This window comes from Rhinopithecus bieti, unplaced genomic scaffold (assembly GCF_001698545.2).
Source record: "Rhinopithecus bieti isolate Rb0 unplaced genomic scaffold, ASM169854v2 scaffold_76074, whole genome shotgun sequence".
Classification (NCBI taxonomy): domain Eukaryota; kingdom Metazoa; phylum Chordata; class Mammalia; order Primates; family Cercopithecidae; genus Rhinopithecus; species Rhinopithecus bieti.
Window position 1 is genome coordinate 613,701 of NW_016828659.1, and position 18,421 is coordinate 632,121.

The 18,421-nt window shown below is 43.6% G+C and overlaps 1 protein-coding gene across 3 annotated transcripts in view; it reads right to left on the reverse strand.

Moving 5' to 3' along the window:
• ETV6 (ETS variant transcription factor 6) overlaps positions 1-18,421 on the reverse strand; it is a 253,423-nt gene that overhangs the window by 21,229 nt on the left and 213,773 nt on the right. For all 3 annotated transcript variants that reach the window (XM_017864555.1, XM_017864556.1, XM_017864557.1), the window contains exon 5: positions 4,330-4,875. In XM_017864555.1, coding sequence (XP_017720044.1) covers positions 4,330-4,875 — 546 coding nt within the window. The remainder of the gene's footprint in view (positions 1-4,329; positions 4,876-18,421) is intronic.

The window sequence follows — 18,421 nt, forward strand, 5'->3', positions numbered from 1 at the left end:
TTCACCGTGTTAGCCAGGATGGTCTCGATCTCCCGACCTCGTGATCCGCCCGTCTCAGCCTCCCAAAGTGCTGAGATTACAGGCTTGAGCCACCGCGCCCGGCCTGGTGGAGTCGGGGTTTCACCATGTTGGCCAGGCTGGTCTCGAACTCCTGACCTCAGGTGATCTGCCAGCCTTGGCTTTCCAAAGTGCTGGGATTACAGGTGTGAGTCACAGGGCCCAGCCTGAAAATGATAGATTTTAAATGACCTCAACAGACCTCAACTTGTAGATTTACATTTCTACCTGAAATAGAAAAAATACACTGAGCCTTATCTTGCTTTGCTCCTGGTAAGTTTTCTCCATCTGGAATGACCTCTTTTCCTCTAATCTCCACTTGTCCACATTCTAAGCATTCATCCAAGCCCAGCTAAAAGCCAGCCCTCCACGTAGCTTCCCCTGACATCCCTGCTCTGACCTCCTGTGGTACTTAACAGGAGCCCTTCTAAGATACATGTCACGTGCTTTGCTTTTATAGTTAACTGTGCTCAGCTCTTTCATGATAAAGACTGTGTCTTATACCTCTCTGTCCCCACCCCGTCAAGAATGCAGAACAGTGCCTTATACACAGAAGGTGTCCAAATGCATAAATCCTAGGGCACCTGAACAAATCACATCTGAATAGTAAGAATTTAGCTTCATTCTGTGATCCACATTCATGAGTACTATTTGCATCTATACCCTCCAGCTATAGTACTTATCAGTTTGACATTCAGCAGCACCTTCATTTCTTTTTGTACTGTGCTCATTTAAAATGCTTTAAGGAGCTAGGTTTTCTCATCTAACAGCTGCTTTATGGAGATTTAAAGGCTTTTTATGGCTGTTCAGTAATGACAGAACTTTTACATTGTACACAGGCATCACCCGATGAATTTCACCTCCAATAAATAGAATCAATTTTACAAGGATCTGAGGAGTCCAGAAAGATATCAGAAGAGTGGAGTACACACAGGGTTATCCTCAAAGAAACAAAAGTGCCTAAAACTTGTGTTTTCTTGGGAGGGTTACAGAATCAAGACTGTCAGACTACAGACTGGCAGAGCTGGAAGGAACTTTAGGGACTATCGAGTCCTACCTTCTTCAGAGAAAAACAATGCCTTTCACAGTGGAATGAGTTAAATTTGGATTTGGTTAAATTAGTTAAAATATACATTGGGAGATTTAAAAACTTTTGAATATGGCATTATAGCACTGGTAATTGGTTTTAGGACACTGTGTCATACTGAAGGAGTTAATGCATTCCCCCAAAAGATCTAGGCCCCAGGATTATTTTACATGAATATTCTGACTTCCTAGAGCCATCAAGAAAAGCACATATTGCCTATTTCTGTGTGCCCTTGAGAGAGCGGGCATCCATAGACACCCAGGCTCATCATTTGGTGGGTGCAGTATTCTACCAAGCTTCCTAACTGATGAGGCTGCATCCATCATCAAACACTGATATTGGGGAATGAGATGAAAAAAACAGTAGTATAGGCTGGGTGCAGCGGTCCATGCCTGTAATCCCAGCAATTTGGGAGGCCAAAGCAGACAGATCACTTGAGGCCAGGAGTTCAAGACCAGCCTGGCCAACATGGTGAAACCCCCGTCTCTACTAAAACTACAAAAAAATTAGCCAGGCATGGTGGCGTGTGCCTGTAATCCCAGCTACTCAGGAGGCTGAGGCATGAGAATCACTCGAACCTAGGAGGCAGAGGTTGCAATGAGCCGAGACTACATCACTGAACTCCAACCTGGGTGACAAAGACACTGTCTCAAAAAAAAAAAAAAAGTAATATAATTTTAAGAGACTAATATTTTGAAATTTACAAACCTACTAAACAATGGAAAAATAATTCTTCAAGTCTAAACCATGTATCTTTCTTGATTCATGGGCTTATGGTAGATTCCCAAAGAGTGGTGAAGGCAGTGTCACCTGGGAAGCAGACAGGAGAGGTCTTGGGAAGCAAGCCAGGCCCACGAGGGCAGCACTGCGGACAGCAGCCATGGGGCAGCAAGGGTTGTCCTGCACACCTTGGTCACAGGGCCCCTATCTGACCTTGGCAAAGGCCTTTGCCTCTCCGGGGCTCAGTTTCCTTTGTGGTTTCCCCTGTACAAATGACCCTTCTACATAAGATGAATACTGCAGTAATGAGCTACCCTAAGAGCGGTCCTGAGAATTATAAACAAGCAAAAGGTATCTGCAAAATGTCAAGTACCGCTGCACACACCATGCAAGAAACAAGACAAGAGGGTATATAGACAAGAAGGGTATTGCTTGGAAAGCACAATGCGTCATTTACAGAATTCACAGCAATACACTGACCTCATCCTCCTTCTCCACTTATCTGGGGAAATTCACATGTTTTGCCTAAGCTCTTTGCTTCTTTATCTACTATTCTTTTTTCCCCAGTTTTATTTGTTCATTTGCTGATTAAAACAATCTAATGTGCAAGTAAAAGCCGAGAGATCAATAATATTAACCCCCACACATCTATCACCCAGACATATAACCACCAGCTAGTGATGGCTAGCCTTGTTTTATGTAGACCCCACCCACACCCCACCCCCTAACTCTGCAGGATCATTTTGAATTGAATCCCAAACATATATCATTTCCTTTTCATAGTTTTAAAACATATAAGTCATTTTGTTTGTCATTTTATTTTCTTGATTCAACATCCCTGATGTAAATTATCTGTAATAATGAAACTGAGGCAACACTGGTGGTGCACTTGGGGCCAGAGAAAAATCTAGAAACAAATGATTTAAATAAAAAAGGGACAGTACCGGCCAGGTGTGGTGGCTCATGCCTGTAATTCTAGCACTTTGGGAGGCCAAGGTGGGCAGATCACGAGGTCGGGAGATCGAGACCATCCTGGCTAACATGGTGAAACCCCATCTCTACTAAAAATATAAAAAAAATTAGTCGGGTGTGGTGGTGGGCACCTGTAGTCCCAGCTACTCCGGAGGCTGAGGCAGGAGAATGGCGTGAACCCAGGAAGCGGAGCTTGCAGTGAGCCGAGATCGTGCCACGGCACTCCAGCCTGGGCAACAGAGTGTGGAAAAGAAAAAAAAAAAAAAAGGGATAGTACCTCAAGGCAGAGGTAGGCTTGTAGGAGCCTGTTATTCCATTGCCATCAGCATGGCAGCACCCTGATGGTCAGCTGGGACTCTGACCAGGTTATGGGCTCAGGGAGGAGGGGGCATTTCTCTCCTTTCCCTGAACAGGTCTGTTCTCTCCTGCCTCCAGGTCTCCCTCCCGCTATTGAAAGCACAATCACTTCAGTGTCACACTCTCTCCCCTGCAAAGCCTTGCTTGGTCCCTCCAATCAAAACACACCTTCCTTCTGCTTTGTTTCTACAGCACTTCATTACTCTGGCAGACAGTAGGTGCTCAATGAATGCTGGTACATAAAATGAATGGGAAATGGGGCTTACTTCATTCTGCCTTATATCTTAGTGGTTTTCACCTTTGTCTCTCCCACTATATTCTAAATTCCTCGGGGAAAAAGATATTGCATGTTAAATTAGCTCTGTCTCCCTACTCCTAATGCATTTATTTGTACACAGCAGGTGCTCAACAAATATCCCACTAATGGAGTAATGCTCTATGAAAAGAGCTAACCTTGTCACATGGTTAGAGGATTAAGCTTCTGAAGAATGAGTTCACGTAAATTATGAGCATCCTAGGAAACAGACAACGTGTACATATTTTTCCCACTGGTTTCCATTGGTTTCTTCCCTTAAGTAAGCAAATTTGGGCTTCTTATCATAAATGAAAGAGAATCTGAGAGTGGTTTCCTCTGTCAAATGGCCCAGCAACACCTGCCTCCAATACCATAATCCTGTTTTCCTCTCCTACCCGCTCCCAAGGTGAAGGCTGCATGACGTTACTGCTCGCAGGATGGAATTACAGGCCTGAATCGGAGACAAAGCTTCTTTTTGCTATGTCTGGTCATTAATTAGCTGCTGGAAACTTCAGGACAGGGCCATTAGCATGCTCATAATCCTTTTATTTTAAATGTTTTCGCTTAGCCTTGATTCCGATGTGACTCTCCTTGTAAGCTGGACGTAGGACATTTGTTTCTTAACATTTCTGAGGCTCATTAACTACTCGATCCCAGCGGCTCATTAACCAAGCCATTAGGGATTTCGCCTCATGCAGGCAGAAGCCTCCACTTGCCCTCACAGAGCCTTGGAGGGCGCCTAATTGGGAATGGTGCGAGGCTGGCTGCAAGGATCACAGGGGAGAGTGGGGCTTTGTCAGGTCTCCAAGATGTTGGAGCAACGAGAGAGGAGCTCACTCACCTGCTATTCTCCCAATGGGCATGGCATGCTCTTCAGGGGGGGAGACAGAGACCATGATGTGGTTCATGTAAGCCAGGTCTTCCCGATGAGAGAGGTTGATGGGTTTCCCTTCTCTATGCAGCCCATCCTCGGAGAGCCTGGATTGTTTGAAATCCACGGAGTGCCGGGGGTTCAGGATCAGAGGGTGCATGATGGGGCTGGGCATCAGCTGGATCACGCGTGTGCTCTCCTGCCGGGGGCTGGATGGCTTCGGGTGGGACTCAGAGGACGCTGGGCAGTGATTATTCTCCATGGGAGACACTGACAGAGGGTAGGACTCCTGGTGGTTGTTCTCCTGGTGCGGCCTGGGTCCCTGAGCTCTCTCAGCTGGGGAGAGTCGGCGGATCATGTTGTCCAGTGGGGACCGAAGGGGCCGCTGCTCGGGGTCAGGAGAAGGCCGGTGATTTGTCGTGATGGGTGACCTGGAGCGGTGCAACAGTTCAATGGTGGGAGGGTTGTGGTGCACATTATCCACGGATGGCCTGGGGGTCCTCTGGACACAGTTATCTGCGGAGCAGAGGGAAAGGCAATCATGGTGAGTTGGCAGGACAGGAACCTCCCCGTGGCTCTACAGGCGGTAAATGGAGGAGCGTGTAGGTATGTGTAAAGAACCTTTCTCCCCAGAATGCAGTGTCTTTTTCACCACTTAACAATGTCAAGTGTGCATATTGCAACTAATTTTCTATTGCCAGGCAACCTAAGGATGTCTACAAGCATTCCGTTAATCACCTACCTGTGGCCTGTAAGCACAATGAAGCCAAACGTCCATTCCCCATCTTTTGGTCATCATTTAACTCTTCTACGTCGCTTTCAGAGGTGGAAGCGTTCTCAGGGGTTTCTCTCTAGATGCTTTCATTGACTTACATTTTCACAACTAAAATTTTCATATTCTCTACCTCTAGGAGTTATTAGTATTAGTGATAATGTTAATCATATTAGTAATAATTATTAGTAATAACTATATCTTAGATGCTGGATTTCACTGTTTAAAACTTACAGCACTCCTGGCTGGGTGCAGTGGCTCCCACCTGTAATCCCAGTTACTCGGGAGGCTGAGGCATGAGAATCACTTGAACCCAGGAGGTGGAGGTTGCAGTGAGCCAAGATCACACCACTGCACTCCAGCCTGGGTGACAGAGCAAAACTTTGTCTCAAAAAAAAAAAAACAAAAGAAAGAAAGAAAGAAAGAAAAAAAAACCCAACCTTACAGCACTCCTAACCAGGAGATACCACGAGTACCCCTGTTTCACAGATGATAAAACTGAGGCATAAAGAAGTTAAGCAACTTACCCAAGGCCACACCATCTCCTAATAGTCAGTTAGGAGATTAGAACCAGACTCCAGTCAGATTTTAGAACCTGTGTACTCATGACAACATCTGTCACTGCAACATAGAAACTATGACACAAAGTCACCAAAACCTGCTCTAAGCATGCACAGTGGCCCCAATTTACAGAATGACAATCTTACTGAACTTGAAAGAACTTTTGGGAGCACTTTGCTTCTGTGTGCACAGACCCTACAAGTGCTCAGAGACAGGCAGAGGTAAGGAAGAAGCAGGATGGATGGACACGTCTAACAAAACCTCTAACCCATCCCACTCGAAGTTGCAAGCTGGTGACGTGTGTGCAAGGATAACATCAGAAGTGTACACAGCTCAGCAACAGAAGTAGCTCTGAGGGCTGGGTTGGGGAATGGACCAGCACACACCTGGCTCCAGGAGTCCCTGCTAAGGTGCAGAAGGACAGTAGTCTGCCCATAAAAATGGAGATTTCTACATGGCTGCTCACCCAACTCAATGAACTCTCTCTGGCCACATCTTTTCCCAGGGCAGTCTCACCAAAAGGATGTGCATGCTTGCTGTCCTTGTTCTGGTCAAAGAATTGTCCACAGTTCTAAGTAAAGCAAGTCAAACATATCACCTTTGTCCATTAAGATAATATATATATAAAGAACACATAAAGGGAATTCAGTAATTTGATAGGGTCAGTAAACAGAGACAGACACGGTGGTTTTAAGTTTTACACAGGGTTAAGAAGAAAATAGGGACTTTTTTCTTTTTTGAAAGTTCTACTAGATCTCATCTATCATATGAAACACTGAACAAAAATATTGTTCATAATATTAAAAGATCATCTCCTTGAAAGCAAAGGGCTTATTTTGTGACTGCTGTATAACCCACTGCCAGAAGTTCAAAAGTACCTCATCATTGGAATAGCTATCAATAGGAGACTGATTTAATAAATTATAGTACATATCTCTAAACAATGGAGTACTATGTAAATGTAAAAAGGAATGAGGAGTATCTCAATATTTTGCTAAGGACTAGCATCCAGAATCTATGGTTAGATACGAAAAGCAAGATGATTTATGATCTGCCACCACTTATCTAAACAAGGAAAGGGGGAGTTTTAGTTTCAACAACGGTAGAGTGGCTTGTACCAAAGGAACCGTCCTACGGATAGAAATGAAAGAAACTGTATTAAATACATTGAAAAAACTATTTGAAGGTATCGAGGGCAGACAAAAACTGGGATTTCACTCTTGAAAGAAGGACCTGCACAGAGTAAGGTCCATGTTTAAACAGCTTTCTCCCTGATTCCGTTGATCTCCTAACTGCCCTATGCTGCATGCTCCTCCCCAGTCTGTGCCGCACAGGGCAGTTAGAAGATAAACAGAAAGTTGCTTGAGATAGAGTAGGTAGCTGCCAGAATGGCAGAAAATTGAAGAAACAAATCCCATACAGTGGGAGCCTCAGAGGGGAGAGTGATTAAATGTAAAAGTTTCCTCAAATTCTTGTCTGACTACTGAATAGCCCAAGTGCCAGGGAGACCCTTTGGAGTTCAGTGAAAAGCAACAATTGTATAATCAAAAGATATGAGCAGAAATCTCAGCTACTGGCTACTGCAGTGGAGACAGAGTTCAGAGTTTGAGTCTCACCAAGTTTGAAGGCTCTGTAAACACTTCAGGCTATTTGTTACCCCCGAATGACCACAATGTAGGAGTAAAAACCCTAGGACAAGGGGATCTGGCTAAGGGCAAAAGGCAAAATAGAAACAGATTGGACCTAATGAAACGTAAGACCATGCCTCTACAGATTCAAAGTCACTGGCCAGTAATTTGATTGCCTGCTAGAACAAAAGTCAACACTCTTCAGTGGAATAGAACACAATCCAGTGTCTCAACGTGCTCAGCACCCAGTCACAATTTTCTAGATATGAGAAGAAATACAAACATGCTACTCATAATAAGGAGGCAAGGCCATCAACAGAAACAGAACTTGAGATAATGCAGATGTTGGAACTAGCACAAACAAACAAACAGAAAAACTTTATAGCAGCTATTAGAAATAAGTTCAAGCCCTAAAAGAAAACGATGGTGGTAATAAATGATGACACATAGAGCCGCCAAAAGGGAAATGGAATTAAAAAAAGACAAAATAAAGATTCTATAACTGAAAAGTATAATATCTGAAATGAAAGACTGGACTAGATGGACTTAATAGCAGAACGGAGATGACAGAAGAAAGGGTTAGAAAATTTGAAGACAGATCAGTAAAAATGAAATTCAAACAAAACAAATCCTCAGTGACCTGTGGAACAATATCACATGGTCTAACACACATGTAATTGGTGTCCAAGAAGGAGAATATAGAAAGAAACAGGGTAGCATAAATTTAAAAATAATGGCTAGATTGTCCTCAAATTTGGTAACAACATTATCAACAACACTAAATTCAAAGATCCAAGAATCTCAAGTAAGATATGTAAAATAAAAACCACACCCAGGTACACCACAGTCAAACTGCTGAAAACCAAAAATAAAGAGAAAATCTTGAAAGCAACAAGAGGAAAAAAAGAAACTATATACAGGGGGAGATTATACTAATATACTATATATGTATAGTATGATAGTATATACGATACATTGTATATAACTAATACTATATAAGTATATACTTATACAGTATATATGTATACATGAATATTTATAATATATTATATATATGAATATACTAATTATGATTGACCTCTTTAAAAAAACCTGAAGAGAGGGACTGCTCAAACACACACACAAGAAGGATACAGATGGGAACCTATAGATTGAAAAAGACTTAAGAGATACATTAACCATTTGCAATGTATAGATGTTGTTTGGATTCTGATTCAAACTGTAAAAAACATTTTTTTTTTTTTTGAGACGGAGTTTCGCTTTTGTTGTCCAGGCTGGAGTGCAATGGAGCCATCTCGGCTTACTGCAACCTCCGCCTCCCGGAATTCAGGTGATTCTCCTGCCTCAGCCTTCCTGAGCAGCTGGGATTACAGGCATGTGCCACCACGCCTGGCTAATTTTGTATTTTTAGTAGAGACGGGGTTTCTGCATGTTGGTCAGGCTGGTCTCGAACTTTAGACCTCAGATGATCCACCCACCTCGGCCTCCCAAAGTGCTGGGATTATAGGCGTGAGCCACCACGCCTGGCTGTAAAAAACATTTATGAGATGGTTGGCAAAAAGTGAACACTAGTAGATTATTTGATGATACCAAGGAACTACTAGTTTTCAAGTGATATGATGGTCCTGTGATTGATTTTATAGAGTCTTTTTTTGAGACCTATGTTGATACTAGGTCTTTGACTTGTTCTGGTCAAAGAGCAAGTACTTTTTTTTTTTTTTTTTTTTTTTAGGACAGAGTCTCGCTCTGTTGCCCAGGCTGGAGTGCAGTGACGCGATCTCGGCTCACTGCAAGCTCCGCCTCCCGGGTTCACACCGTTCTCCTGCCTCAGCCTCCTGAGTAGCTGGAACTACAGGCACCTGCCACCACGCCTGGCTAATTTTTTGCATTTTTAATAGAGATGGGGTTTCACTGTGTTAGCCAGGATGGTCTCGATCTCCTGACCTTGTGATCCACCTGCCTCGGCCTCCCAGAGTGCTGGGATTACAGGCGTGAGCCACTGCACCCGGCCTGTTGATACTATTTACAAGGGAAATGATATATCTGGGATTTGCTATAAAATAATCTGGGATGGTGAAGGAGAGAGGAGGTAGACCACAGGGGAAAACAAGATTGGCCTTGAGTTGACCATCAAAACTGGTGATGGGTACATGATGAATCATTATACAATTCTCTTTACTTTTGTATAGGTTTGATATTTCCTGTTGTAAAAAGCTTTTTTTTTTTTTTTTTAAACTGCTTAATTAACCTTGCAAGGATATAGGTTGGGATGACAAGCACTAACTTCCTCACTTTAACCCAAATGCATATAAATGCTTACCAGGCACCGACTAAAATGATCTGTAATCTTCTGGAGATAAGGCAAACTTTCCTTTTATAGATAATATGGATCTCAATTCTGCTGCCCATAGAAATGTATTTATCTTTTATCCATGGTTCACTTTTCATTTGTCACAGAGTATGATCACTGTAAACAACTGAAGACAGTTCCAGTTTGAACTTTCCTATATTTTCTTCTAAATGCCATTTACAGAATGTCTTTCTTTACTTAAAAGCTTATTAAGGTTTAAAATACTTAAGGATGATGAAGACCATGTATTGAAAAATCCCATTTCCTGAATCCATTTCCCATCTTATAAATTTCAAAACAGTCACAGGCGTTGGTCAGTAATCTGGTTACCTGCAGGCTTTCTTTGATGTCCTGGGCTTCAAGGCTTAGTGTGTGGGTGTGCACTCAGGCCAGGCCTTAGGAAGTCTGGGAGGACCAGGAGAGGAAGAACTTTCATGCCAAGGGTAAAGGAGGAACTGATGTAATGTCCTGGAGAGATTTCACTCTCCGTTCCTGCCCAGACCTTGGGAACAATGCAGGAGGGTGATAGTGCTTTGGATAATCCAACTCAGATTCTACTTTGGACTCAGGATCCAGGCAGGAACAGGGCTTGGAGGAGCTTTATTTATTTATTTCTCTGCAGATATCACTCAAAGAGGAAGTACTTGATGAAGCCGATAACATTAACAGTAGAGAACTGGATCCGAGGGTATTTAATTCCAGGCTCCTGGTGGTCTGGGCACAACCACTGTCAAGGCCGAGAGGCCTGCAATGAGACCTTGCAAGCTTTGTTTCAGTCTGCAAAGCAGCGCCCGTGTACCGAGTGGGCTATGACGTTCTTAGCCTGCTGCCTGCCGCCTCTGTTGTTATAAGTTGGCAACAGGGCATGGAAACTTACGAGACCAGAGCCGGCAGGCAGAGAAGCTCCGGACACAGGAAATGCACGGAGCGGACAGTGGGTGCATTAAATCCCCCAGATGTAGGAGTCTTCTGTCTAAAACAAGAAGATTTTTTTGGTCTGGCCTTGATGTCTGGGTTTGTTCTTGGTGAGCTGCCCAGCTGGAAAACTGGGAAATGATCCACATTGCCCTCATTCTGAAGGTCTTGATATGGAAGGGAAATATACAAGGAAGAGGGAGGGAAAGCCAGACATAACGAGTCCCTGTGGACACAGAAGGAAGGGAGGAAGAAAGACCAAGCACTGGCAGGGAACTGTCATTCTGGTTGGAAGTGTTTTCTGATCTCAAACCTTTTTCCTTGTAGACCTCTGTTAGACACAAATAATCCCTTCTTCTCACTGCCAAACAGCCTAAAATAAACCAGGACTTTAAATGTGGTAATTTTCTTTACACAAAGATCTGATTTCTTATCCTTTCCTCTTGTTAGGAAAGTTTCTCTACTTAAAAATTCATAAAAATTTGACCCAAGTTAATCACGCTACAAATAATAAATAACTAGTAAACCTAAACAAACAAACAAAAATCGCCTTTGGTGAAAGTTTTGACTGGTAAGTTTCCAGGGTACAGCAAAGGCTAAGATCAAGTTTGCATCTCACACACCAGGATCACATTTCCACCATTGTGCTTTTCCTAATTCCACAGATGCTGGTCAGAGAAGAAGGTCACCAGGGAGACGCAAATGAACAGGCCCAGCAGGTAATGCTCACTCAAGCCTCAGTCCACTGGGTTTCACTTTCTCCCTATCCCAGTCATTTTGTTAAAATTTAGTGGGAAGTATGAATGATACACAGAGCTAGACAGAAGTCATAAGCTCAAGGTCTTGAGGTGGAATTCAAACTATATTTCATATACCACTCCCAGTCTCCTATGCCCATTAGGGGATGAATATCTCTCCCCCAAAATTCATAAGTTGAAGTCCTAACCCCTAGTACCCTCAGGATGTGACCTTATTTGGAAAGAGGGTCCTTGCAGATGCAACTAGTTAGCATGAGGTCATTTTATGAACAGTCAATATGATTGGTGTCTTTATAAAAAGTATACTTTGGACTTAGAGACATACATAGGGGAAGAAAGGAGGTGAAGATGAAGGCAGAGACCTCCAAGGCAAGGAATGCCAAAGCTTGCCAGCAAACCATCAAAAAGAGGAGAGAGTCATGGAACAGATCCTATCTCAAAGCTCTCAGAAGGAACCAACTCTGGCACACCATGTTGACCATGGACTTCTAGCCTCCAGAACTGTGAGATGATAAATATCTGTCGTTTAAGCCACCCAGTTTGGGGTACTTCGTTACAGCGGCCCTAGCTAACTAATACACCCCCTACTCCAGTTACCTGAGGTTCAACCTCTGCTTGGTTTGGAGCCTTTTCCCTTGACCGTGTGCCCGGCATTTCAGCCTATTCATCCCCACAATGTGCCAATGTCACTGAACTCCCTTGGAGGGCCTGAGAAGAAAACTGCCCTAGTTTGGAGTGGATGATTCACGTATGTTTGAGGTTACCAACAATAAACTCTGTGTACGCTCCTAGAATTTTATAAGCATTTGATGAAAGGGGCTAAACGAAACAAAATGGGTAACTTGTAGTACTCTGAGGCTTAATCTTCATGACTGCAGCAGGCCTGGGCAGGACGGCTTCCAAACAGGCCACCTTTCCAGGGGATCAGTAGAGAGAGTACATGCACATCTGCCGACACAGGAGGCCTCACAATCGGGGCTACAGACTGTCCTGCTCTTCACAGGCAGTATAGGGGAGTCTCCTTTGTCTCCATAAAGCAGCACAAAAGAAGTGAATTAAGAAATCAAGAGACTGGATTTCCAATAAGCCAATTAGGTCTGTTTGGGTAAACCTCTCAATCATGTATAGGGCCTGGAGTCACAGGTGGCAGAGAGATAAGGCGGAGAGGCCTTGGAGTGGGGAAAAGAGCAAGATGACCCCTTAACTGAGGGCTTCCTTCTCTGGAGGTGAAATCAAACTGCTCCCAGCTCCTTATCTCAAAGATCAGATGGCATTTCCCTAGAGGTAAAGGAAGTCTCTTGGAGACTTCCTGCCTGTCTTGTGAGAGTCTTTCATGCATATTAGGGATCTCTTGCCCCTAAAACTTCTGGCTTAAGAGAGTATGCTAGCCCTAGGGCTAAAAACAGCCTCCAGTTGGAGGACCCTGGCGCAGGCAGGGAGGGTGAGGATCCCTTCTGCAATAGGCCGAGGGCCCAGATGCAAAGAGGGTCTCCGCACAATCCAGTCCCTACACGCCGTCAGAAAAAACACATGCTGCAGCAGGGGCAAGGGTCAGAAGGTAAAAGGTCATGCTGCCCTACGCCCTGAAATATAGCAGGCAAAGCAGGAAGAAAGGTCCTGGAGACGAAAGCAGGACTTGCAGAAGGCTGGAATGAGGCCGGGTCAAGGGAAAAAGGTGTTAAGTGGTGCTCAGAGGCCCAGCTCCCAGGGAGAGCAGGAAGTCAAGATCTTGACCTGTTTCTGATGGGACCTGTCATTACCTGCTACCAGATTCAAGATTCTCAGAACAGACAGGGGTGCAAAAAGGCTAACCTTGTAGTTCTTAAGGGAGGAGACAGCCAGAAGTTTAATACAAAGGTTCCAAAGGGGTCATGGAGGACTCAGCGCTCGGCAGGTATTGCAAGGTAACATAGAAGGCAAGCAGTGCTCACTTCCAAACAGGCTGTGTTATCAGAGTAATGAAGATTGGCACTTTAAATGTATTTTCCCACAGAAACCATAGTGCAGATGAATCCACGAAGGTGTTCTTGGATAACAGCGAGGGAGGCAACAGCCCTTCCCTACGTATAAGGTGCACAAACCTGATGTTTGCACAAAGTGCGTGCAGTTGCGATATTGAGAATGGTTAAGAAAAGTGGAAGGAAAAACCAACTGCACAACATTGTGAATAGACTTACCACTACCGAAGTACACCTAAAAATGGTTAAAATGGTAAATGTTGTGTATTTCATCCCAATTAAAAATTTACATAAAAAGAGGGGGGAAAACAACCAAATAATAGTCAGAAATATTGAATCGTGATAATGAGTAACATTTACTGAGTGCTTGGCTATTCTAAGGGCATTTTCCATATTAACTCATTTCTTTCTTTCTTGTTTTTCTTTTCTTTTCTTTTTTTTTTTTTGAGACGGAGTCTCACTGTGTCGCCCAGGCTGGAGACTCATTTCTTTCTTACGTCAACCCTTTGAGATAGGTCCTGTCATTTTCCTTCTATTACAGGTGGAGATCTGAGACCCAAGGCAGTTGCCTGAAGTCACACAGCCAGTAAACTGGGGAGCTGGGATTAGAACCCAGGTAGTCAGGGGATCTAGACGTCAACCCTTTGAGATAGGTCCTGTCATTTTCCTTCTATTACAGGTGGAGATCTGAGACCCAAGGCAGTTGCCTGAAGTCACACAGCCGGTAAACTGGGGAGCTGGGATTAGAACCCAGGTAGTCGGGGGATCTAGAGTGCATGCATATACGTGCCAGCATGCTCTCTGGCTCCGTCATGTATTACACGGTTAATATGTGTAACGAAGATGTCAAACCCCAGCCCACAGCCTCCTTGACCCTGCAGTCATCAACACGATTCCAGCAAAACTAGAGAATCGTGTGGTTTTACAACAACCGTGACAGGATGTGACTTGAGCAGCTAACGATTGCATCTACCTGGTGCCTACTAAGCAACTGTAGTGAGGGGCCAGCTTTCAAGGCGTGATCTCCTCAGGGGGTGGGTGACAGCCAGTGCTTCTGCTCTCAGAAGCCGGTGCCTGGCTCAGAACCTACAGTTCTCACAGGCTGGGAGATTTTCATGATGCTAAGCCGGTCCATCCCAAGGGAGTGAATCATCTACAAGGGTGAATTCAGTCCAATTCAGCAAGAGTTTTTAATATTATGAACTAGACATACTTTGGAGTCTCAAAAGTCATCTTTGACATTTTTTTGGCATAAATTTGGCAGTAACGTAAGCAGGGGACCTGCCACACACTGTACCCCAGTCAGGTGACCTGAAAACTGCTTTGGCGTCCTCATCTCCACAACTTCTACTCATCTTTCAATCATGTGCTCTATTTTCAGGGCGCCTGCACTACAAACATTTATGAAAATGTATTTTGGTCTCCTCATTCCGCGCAGTGGAATGAATGTAGGCACTGGCATCAACCCCACCTGGGTTTAAATCTCAGCGTTGCTACTTGATTTTGGGGCATGTTACTTTATTGCTCTTAACCTTTATTTTTTCATCTATAAAGTGGAGATAATAATATCACCTTCTTTTATAGGGTGGTGGTGAGGATTAAATGATTCAAACATATAAGAACTTAGAACAGGGCCGGCACACAACAAGGACCCAATAACTGTTAGCTATTCTTTTGTTATTAAGAAGCAGATTCATATACCGCATCTTCTTTAATTATCTCATTAAAATTGTATACAATTTCCTTCTGCCAAAGCAGTCTTTCGGCACTTGGGTTTGGTGGTGGGGCAGGAGAGGTACGATTCCCCTCAATAAAGCAATCATATAAATAAAACTTCTGTGGGCCATCAGAGAACACACGCCACCCTCTCCATCTCTCACAAAGAAATGACTTCTCTCAATTATCGAGCCATTCCCATGTGCTAGTTGTAAGAAAAACTGAGATCAATTGTACTTCGAGGCTTGAAATTTCTCACCACTTGCGATTTCCACATTTACCTCGTGATAAAGAGTTGTCCCAGAGCAGAACTGCCACCTTAAACTGCACCCAGTGCTACAGAAACAATCTCAGCCCTGCATATATGTGAATATCTGCACACTAAAGTGATTAAGAATCACTGCTCCATAATCTCTTTGATGGGGCAGAGGAAAGGATGGGACTGAAGAGCTGAAATTATCAAGCTCCAAGGGGGTGATGGGATGAGAACGTTGGAGAAATCCAGATCTTGCTCCTTCTCCCTACAGACTGCACATCCCGTCCCATGGGGCAGTTCTGCGGAGCTGGTCCCATTCAGAGACTTTAGCCCAGAAGGGAGGCCTATTTTATGTTTCTACTGAGCTTGAAGGGGGCCAATATTCAAGTAGTTCCAACACCAGAGGACAAGTGACAATTAAATATATATATATATGGGGATAAAACCCAAAATAAAAGAATCTAAGGTATGAAAAGAAGTTATCAACACACCTGCAACGTGATAAAATAAATTTATTTTATAGTCATTTGCTGGTCTGCTATTTCTAAAGATGCTTTGCCTCCTGGTTTTTGTGAAAGAAGTAATATCATTGTTTACCTCCTTTCTACATAACTACCTACCTGCATTCTAATTCATATTACAAAGATAAAATGAGTCATAACAGTTAAGGAAAAAGAATGTCCTTAAACTGAGCTTTTTATGATGAAATCAGTGAATGACACTACTCTTGCTGCCACTCTCAGAGGGGCAATGTTATCTGAAGTTCTCAATAAGGTGAGACAAATCAGGACAGAAGAGATTTTCTCCTGCTTCTGAGCAACACCAGGCAGGACACTGCTATGATTTTCTAGATTTTAGATGCTCAAGACCCCGAAGGAAGGGAATACGTCTTATCTTCATATCACCCAGGAAGACTCAGATTCCTTGGATGTAATGTGGGGATTTGAGAGCTGTAAGAGACTGCAGAAACCATTTAGTCTAATCCCCTTCTTATAACTGGGGAGACAGAGTCAGAGAAATGAGAAACTTTAGCCCTTATGATCTGTTCTGGCAGAATGAAGGGTTAGGACCTGGTTTCCCGACTTCCAGATCTCATCCTTTAAAACACTTACACACACACACACACACACACACACACCCACTCACCCCAGTTTGTTGAGGATGGTCTGGTTCTGGTTTTGCCTGAATATCTGATATGTAGTCCCTGCTTACTTACTGATGGAGCCCTGTGTCACTGTCATAAGTGTGTTGGTATGGGTGAAAAATTATAAGATTAACCAAATTATATAAAATCACCCTCCCTTCCCATAACTGATAAGTAAGGAAGAAGGGTGAAAATGCTGGTTTTTCTAGAGGTAAGTGTAATCTGAGGACTGCTTTGCTCAAGGCATGATGTGATTTCAGAATGGAATACATTATAGAGGTAATGAATGTTCACATATAGAGAGTTTGAATTAGCAGGATGATCATCCTCGTCTACTGTCAGGGCATGGAGGGGAACCTCTGAGCTAACACCAACTTCCTAGCTTTTAGCACTGTCACGTGGCTACTAAGGAAGGCATGATTTCAATGTAAGAAAGTCATAGAGGATACATGTGGGGAACTGGTGCTAGATGGAGCAAGACACATTTGTACTGTGACATAAATGCCCACTGTGAAATTATGAATGTCTGAACTGGTTAAGTTTGTGGCCACAATGAGGTGAAATCACAAGGCGGTTGAATGATGCCTTGTGTTTGTACTTGACCGTGCATGCTTCACTGTGCCAGGCTGCTTAACAGCTGAGTTGGGCCTTGTTCTCTTTCCATTCTGTCATTCCTATCCACCTACCCACCTACCTACCTACCCACTTACCTACTTATGTCAAGTTGGTAGCAACATGTGTCATCTTGGGTTAACATACTTTTATATGGAACTGTATTCCCAGTTATGTAAAAAAAATCACTGGGGAAGTAATATTTGGTATGTATAATTTCACTTGACAGATTTTTTTTTTTTCAGAACCAGAGCTTTCTGTATGTTAACATATGCCCACATCAATGATCTGTTATCCTTCATAATTAAATGTAACAGTATTGATTCTGGAAACAATTTACGTTGAGCTGGATTTTTTTCTTTTCAGTGGAGAAGAAGGGAAAGAGAGAGGAAGCAGCTGGAGGCAGGAAACTTGTGCTGATCCACGCACCTCTCTACTTGTTCTCTTTGTCATCAAGGGCACTATATAGCTGAAAGGCAGGGGGATAGGGAGAGGGCCACCTCTTCATGTCACCTCTGTGCCTTGGACAGTTCTCCCTAGATACCACCTGATAAAGACCTACTCTTCTCTCCTTGTCGTGTACATCTGTTCATCGGAGCACATGCGCCCTGTCTGAATAGACAAAGGAGGGGGACATATGTTCTCAGACTTTGCTTCCTGGCCATCAGCTTTAAGGAATGGTCTCTGAAAATGCTCTACTTTTAAGAGCTGGGTCTGAAGCAGAGCTAACTGGTCTGCAGAGCAATGACACCCTTGACCTCAGCCTCATTAGCTCCATTCTCGTACCTACCGAGCTCACCACTACCGACATCATAATACTTGAGAGAAAGCTCATTACGGCATATGCGGCGGCACATCTGTATTTACTTGGTTTGAGAGTAGCTCTCAAAGTAAGCCAGCTTTCTCTATTGCTGAGCTCCTGCAAATGAGAACAACAAACACACCTACTTCTGAGTCAAATCAGGCCAAGGGGAAAAGAGGAAGGATCTGTGAGGAGGAGAGACCATAAGCCTTCAATCACACTCAGGAATAAAATGGGGCTAGAAATTCCAAATGAGATTTAAAAAAAAATAATGAGAGAAAGAGAGAATGAGAGAGAGAAAGAAAACCCATCCCATACCCTTTGTATCTGAAAGGCAGGCTAGGTAATATATTTCTTGCCTTAATGTCAAGCTTCAGTAAACCCACCTCCTCTTCTCTAGAGTGGCTGCTGGCTATTATGCAAGCCGGAAATGCACATGGCAGGAAGAGCAAAAGAATGAAAAACCGAATTGGGCGAGGAGGGCAGCTGCTAAATTTAGCAAGGGTAGAGTGAGGGGAGGAAAGGATGAGAGGAAGGCAGTGAGCCTGCACAAAATGCTGTTCGTTCTCCATCACGGAAGCGAGGGGCCC